Below are 6780 nucleotides of genomic sequence, written 5' to 3'. Positions count from 1 at the left end.
GTTAGTCAGGATGCACTCTATGGATGGGAAGCCAGGCCGCAGCAAGCGCACAAGGTGGCCCATTCATCCAGAAGCAGCAACTGGTGTAAGAGAGATGAAGTCAGTGCACAGGTGTCGGTGATATTTGAGGCCAGAATCAACAGTCTGGATGCATGTGGAAGGATTGATTTGCTCTCCAACCTGTCATCCTTTATAGCCCTGCCTGTCCATGAGCTTAGTATGAGTGCAAGGCACAGCAAAACAATCAATAGACTTCAAGGGAATGACATGATTGCAGCTGGTCCTGGAAATGTGGAACACACTTATATGACTGGAGAAGGTCTTACTGTGTCATGGCCATTACCTTGTGCCACACAAGCACTTCTCAATCAGTTCTCAAAAGTACTAACCAGGAATGTGGCTTCCGGCCACTTTGTTTCTGTGACCAGCTATAACGTCCTTGGTTGGTATGTTGTGAGGCTGGCCAAAAGTGGAAGGGAATCCCGAGGGCGCCAGAAACGAGATGCTGGTGGGACTGTCGTACCAACTCCACATCCTTCCCGTACTGCAACAGTAGTAACTGCAACATCAATCATTACTGCCACCGACTCTTTGCCCAGCGTTTCCTTCCCAACTCAGCTCATGTCCATGTCCTCAGCAGTGCTCCCAGCATCTTCAAGTTTAGAACTGAGTCGAACAATTGCTTCTCAAACCTTTCCGCCATCATTTAGTTTCCCCATGTCCTCATTGTCAGCTCTTTTGGTGTTAGAGACTGTCTCCTCTTCAATATCAAGCTTGATGGTGATGTCATTGTCCAGCCAGACAATTTCTTCACTGAGTATGACCAGCGCATCCTCAAGAAACACATACTCCCCTATGATGCAGACAGAACCAGTGACAACTGTCACATCAGGGTATACGGTAGGGTCGCTGCTGGTGACATCATCTGAGTCAGCGTATGTTGACATATCAGGAAGCTCCCAACTCGAACCATCAACACCACTGGTGCAAACATCTGGAGATGGTATGTCATTGATGTCATTCACAAGTGTCATCTCAACATTTCAGACAGCATTTACCTCTGATGCATCCGAGGACATAGTCGTGTCATCTTCAGATTTTACTGATCTCTCTATTGGATCTTCCCAAAGCGTAGAAACTCAAAGCAGGATTTTCTCCACCAGCAGTGTCAGCATTCCCACTTTCACCACTGTGGAGAGATCAACACCAAACACTTTCCTTGTAAATTCATCACCTGTGACCACCTCAGTGATGCCATCTCGGCTAATGACTGAAACATTTCACAGGTCATCTGAGGTTATATCACAATCCAAAAGCATTTCAGCTTCAAAGCCAAGTAGTATACAAAGTTCTCAATTTAGTGCATTCACAGAGATGAGTTCAGTGCTACTAAGGCAGTCATCTTCTATTATGCTTTCCACGGAAAAAACTGTTAGCATTCAAACTACCAGATCTTTTACTGCCATCATGACACCAATGACAGACTTTTTAACATCGCTCACTGCAGTGAACTCAAGCTCCTCTCTATTCATGGCTTCATCAGGAATAACACAGATATCTGACATTAGCATGATGGCCAGTGCATCTCTTACCAGTAGTCAGAGTTTTGCAAGTTTGGGATCATCATCACTTTCAGCATACCCAACAGCAGTGCCAACTGTACTCACAGAACATCTTTCCAGCCTGGCTACCTACATCCCTTCATCCTTTCCAACTCAAAGCTCCTTGTTGATGTCACCTACTGTGCTGCCCACTTCTTATCGTATGGATACATCGCATGCAAGTGTCCCAAGTCTGGCTAGCTCTCCTAGGTCTTTCTCTGAAGAACTTACAGCAAATGTGCCATCGACATTAAGTGCCGTTGTGCCTTCGATGGAAGTCACTAGTCGGATGCAATCATTTGATGTGCAAAGCAGTCCTCTTGCCTCGAGGAGTTTCATGATTTCTCCTTCAGCCCCTGCTTCCGACACCTTGAGTGCCTTTTCCTATTCCATTAGTGAATCTTTCCAGACCCGCAGTGGATTGATCTCGACAAGGGATTTTATGTCATCATTCTCTGTGATCACTGAGCCTACATCAGGTATGCCCTCTTCACATACTTTTGAACCCAGCAGCGTGGTAACTCCTGACATTGCTGTGTCCTCGTTTGCCACTTCTCCTCAAGTTTTCTCAGCTTTTAGTTCAACTTCTGGTGTCTTAAGTGCCTTTTCCTCTGACATAAGTGGCTTTTTTCATACCAACAGTGGATTGTTCTCAATGAGTGATTTTATGTTGTCATCTTCCATGCTCACAGAGCCTACATCAGGTTTGCCCTCTGCACCTACATTTGCACCCAGCAGCATGGTAACTTCTGACAATACTGTGTCCTCGTTTACCACTTCACCTCACGTTTCCTCAGTTTTTACTTATATGTTCTCAAGTTTTCCGGTGTCTGTGGAGACTACTTCTGAAAGGAGCACTGCTGACCTATCTGCCCATTCAATGTTTTTTACAACAGCAAGTTCGCCCTTCAGCAGGGCATCTGTTTTGACACCTCGCACTTCACCTGTGGTCATGACCAGACCTTTTACTGTGACAGGGGTGTACACACAGTCTACGTCTTTCTTTGAAGCTTTCTCAACTCACAGTGCTGTCACAACTCTTCAGTCTGACTTGACATCTTCTTTAATGCCGTCAATCATCTCAACCAGCCTCCCTGGTTCTGTGTCACATTTCTCTCCTGCTTCATCACGTTACACATCGGTTGGGACTGTAGGTCTTACAACAAGCTTGAATGGAACCTTGAGTGGACATATCACCACAGTGGGGGGCACTGCTTACACGCCTCACATTTCGTCTGAGACTGACACACTGCCTCTGTCTTCATTGTTTTCATATTTACTATCAACATCAGATGTAATGCAGCCTTCGTCTGCCATTACTCCATCTTCCCCAGGTGAGTATACTTTGTTGACCTCTTTACTGCACTTTGGTAAAGTGCTTCAGTTGACCTTTAATGCATTCACTGCTGCATGTATTGGATGCTTCAGCACACATCAGTAGCATGTACAGTGTATGTAAATCTGCAGGTATAGGTCTACACAGGATTGAAAAATTGAGAAACTGTGTGGGTAAAACAACTACAGAAACTGGTGCTTGGGTTAATTTTCAGTCATTTGGATAACAGTAATGGCCTGCCTCACTGGAGTTCCGGAATCTCAGCTGAAAGGACTCAAACATTTATACAAAACTCAGCTGCAAGGCTTGTAACTCACAGAAGGAAATTTGACCATATACTCCTATACTTCGTAGTCTTCATTGGTTGCCGCTATTCCCAAGGACTCATATTAAGTTTAAGGTTCTGACACGTGTACACTGTATTCAAATGTTTTCATGGAAATATCCCCGCATACCTCAGTGAACTCATCAAGCCATATATCATTCCAGAAATAATCTACATTCAAAGTAAAAAAATATCTCTGAAATGTTGTTCAATTTAAGATATTTGGTGATAGGGCTTTTGGAAAGATGGCGCCATCACTATGGAACAATCTCCCCCTCAGCATTAGATGTAATACAGATTTCAATATAGTCAGTTTTGGGTTGAAAACTTGTCTTTTTGATAAAATTGTTAATTGTAATATTGTATGTGAACATGTGTACAGACATAGATACTATCCAATGGTATGAATTCTAAGAACTGATTATTATTATTATTATTGTTATTGTTATTATTATTATTATTATTATTATTATTATTGTTATTGTTATTATTATTATTATTATTATTATTATCATTATTATTATTTAAGGTGTGTCAACCTCAATGACTGAACCGTTGTGAGAAGTATTGAGTAAATCGTCCAAAAGGACATTTTGTGAAAGCTCATTGAGAATCTGTTTTGTTGTACAGAAAGCAAACTTCTTCATATTGAGTGACAAGAACCACATAGCTGTCTTCAGAATCCATGCTTGATTCACTGTTTTTATCTGTTGCAGGTTCATCAGTCACAGTTTTCTCCAGTTCTCCACTCAGCCTGGCACCAGAGATGACATCTTCCCTGTCAATAGCATCAGCAACAATAGCAATGTCTGCAACAACCATCTCAGCACTTGTTGGTAGTAGCAGTAGTGTTAGGACAGTATCAGAACTGCAGACAGCTACATCACCAATGCAGCCAGAGCCAACATCCTCATTGTTCAGCATGTCTTTGTCGTCTGTTATCCGCACTCCAAGTTTGAGCACAATACAGAGTCTGCAGTCACAATCTCCTGATGTCACAAGTTCCTCAGACCAAATGGAGTCAACAGGAGACGTACCAACTTCCTCCCCTGGGCTTCCCTCTCCAGGGCTCTCATCACTTCCTGTGTTGTCATCTTCACTTCCCATGTCATCCAGTTTTGTTGAACCACTTTCTACGTTAGAAGGAACAGCGACATTGAGTTCTGTGCCAATGCCTAGCTCAAGGATGCCTACCTCTGCAATGGCTAGCGAGACAATGCCTGATTTGTCACCAGTTATGTCATCAACACCATCTTTGCCATCTCTGCCGACCAGTGTTTTGCCCATGGTTTCTTCTACCGAGATGATTTCATCCCAAATTTTGCTGTCTCCATCATCCAGCGATAATGACATGACATCCACACTATCAGTGACATCGGCACTGCCTACCACACCTCCTTCAGATATCACAACAGGTGTGTTTGACTTCTCAAAAATTTGCAAGAAAGTATTTGAAAATGCTAAGTTATTTTGTATAATCGCGTGGTCTTCAGTATAATGTATACAGTTGATGTTGTAATTGAGAATGAGCAGTCATGTTTACCGCTACAAAATTCTGACTTTTTTTTCTTTATAATATGCACAGATTTTTCTACTAAGGGTAATACTATATCACATATGCTTATAATCACTTCAAGGTTGTTCGAGATGCTAAGAATAATCCTGTTTGTCACTTTATGTGGTTTGTATTTAGCTCACAGCAGGATACTTCAAATTTGTGATGGAAATGTGAGGCCAGACATTCACATTTGAAAAAGAAAGGAATCTTGAGTAAAAATCCTAAAAAATGGAATGTAAAAAATATTTGAGCTTTAACTCTTCTGTCAAAATTTGTCTTTGTATCTCAAGTCTGATCCTTTCCTAGCATCATGTTTCCTTGTATTTACAGCAAGAGTAGATTTTGCTATTCATCACCATTCCTTGAATCTGGGTTGATGGCAAAGCACACTGATCATGTATCTGCTTCTTTTGTTTAAGACTAATGTATGGTTTCTTTCCACTACACAGAGCCCCAGAATCAACCACCTTACCTTCAGTATCCTGTAGATGAGATAGTCACAACATCAGGAGATGTTCTCCTGTTCTCAATCCCTGAGAACACGTTTATGGATTTCGAGGATGGTTCTACAAGAAACCTTCATCTAAATTTGTTGGATGCTGAGGGCAATCCTGTCAGTCAGTCCAACTGGCTGCAGCTGGATGAAGATCAGCAAATTCTGTTGGGAGTTCCTCTGGGTAACAATGTCACGAGGATGAGCAACAGCTATTTTCTGTCTGCTACAGACACTGGTGGTTTAGTTGGGTATGATGCCTTTGTTGTTGATGTCCTGGAACGACCAACAGATTTCACCCATGAGTACATTGTCACCCTCGCAAATGACTTCAATGATTTTGTTGATGATGGTTTAAACATAGTTAGTCTCTGTCAGAGGATTGCAAGCTTTGTTGGTGACTCTGGTGCAGATGCTATCAGTGTGGAATCTGTGAGAGATGGTTCGGTTGTCATCACCTATTCCAACAAGACCATTTCCAGGAGCGGATGCGACTCTGAGGCCATCAATGCAGTGTTCTACCAGCTGGTTGATGGCAATGGGTCTCTCAGTGAGGACTTCCGGGAGAGTCTCAAACCCGAATTCTCTGTGACCAGTGTGGAGAGGATATTCCTGGGTCCATGCTTGGTAAGTACGACACCAATGACTACTTATGTCACGCTCCTACCTGTAGGGCCGTCAAAGCATCTACTAATGACTGTTGTGCCAGCTGTCGTCATTGCTCTCTCTTTCCTGCTGTTCTGCATCATCATCCTCTTCTGTCTGTACAAACGCAAGCGTGGTGGTGAGGAGTTCCTTTTGCGAGATGAGAAGAAGATCTATGCCAAAAACCGCAAGCCCATCTACCTGGATGGAGAGCTGGAGGACACAGAGCCGACTGGTATCGCCAATCCTGTAGTGTTGCCCGAGGACTTTGAACCAGTGAAAAGCTTTAGACCTCCGAAAAAGGCCACTAGCACCCATCTACCAAAGCCACAGTACCGCCAACCTCCACCGGAGTACAGACTTCCAGACTTTGCCAAAGTGAATCTTGAGATGGACAAGCCAGACCTGCTGGCAGCTGCTTCTGAACCTCCCAAGTACTCATCGTGGCCTGCTCATAATGATATGCCCCTCAGTGAATTTCATGGTACAAAGCCCCCTCCTCTGTACAGACTTCCTCCTCCATACCAGTCACGAGATTCTGGGTTATTCAATGAGTCTGATATATGAGAACAATTCAACATTCATATTTACCGTATTAATGATTGTGTCTTCATTCAGGAGTGTAGCTCCCATGTGTAATGGTCTTGATTGTACTTCTGTAACTCTCCTACAGCACTGTGTATGCATGTATACTGTAGTTTTATGAATCCAGAAAAATGCATTGATGATTGTAAAAGATTCAGAGTGTTACATGTAAGTGTTTTATGTCTTCTGCTCAAAAGAGAAAAAAATCTGAGGGTTTTTTTTTTTGTTTTTTGTTTT

The 6780-nt window shown here is 42.8% G+C and overlaps 1 protein-coding gene across 1 annotated transcript; it reads left to right on the top strand.

The window, feature by feature from the left end:
• The first annotated feature begins 4448 nt into the window (after positions 1–4448).
• On the top strand, positions 4449–6525 carry LOC139725232 (dystroglycan 1-like). The gene is made up of 2 exons (XM_071636322.1): positions 4449–4677; positions 5270–6525. The coding sequence occupies exons 1-2, from the start codon at positions 4449–4451 to the stop codon at positions 6523–6525; spliced, it is 1485 nt and encodes a 494-aa protein (XP_071492423.1).
• The last annotated feature ends 255 nt before the right edge of the window (positions 6526–6780 follow it).

This window comes from Diadema antillarum, unplaced genomic scaffold (genome assembly GCF_040938485.1).
Source record: "Diadema antillarum isolate AM-2024a unplaced genomic scaffold, OU_Dant_1.0 seq00000028_RagTag, whole genome shotgun sequence".
In the NCBI taxonomy this organism is placed as follows: domain Eukaryota; kingdom Metazoa; phylum Echinodermata; class Echinoidea; order Diadematoida; family Diadematidae; genus Diadema; species Diadema antillarum.
This window is presented reverse-complemented; position numbering and strand designations above follow the sequence as displayed.

What these genes read in the sequence shown, in the direction of transcription:
- LOC139725232 (XM_071636322.1), top strand. Translation starts at nt 4,449, where the DNA reads ATGCCTACCTCTGCAATGGCTAGCGAGACAATGCCTGATTTGTCACCA. An exon ending in TCCTTCAGATATCACAACAG is followed by an intron (nt 4,678 to 5,269) that starts GTGTGTTTGACT and finishes TCCACTACACAG; the next exon opens with AGCCCCAGAATCAACCACCT.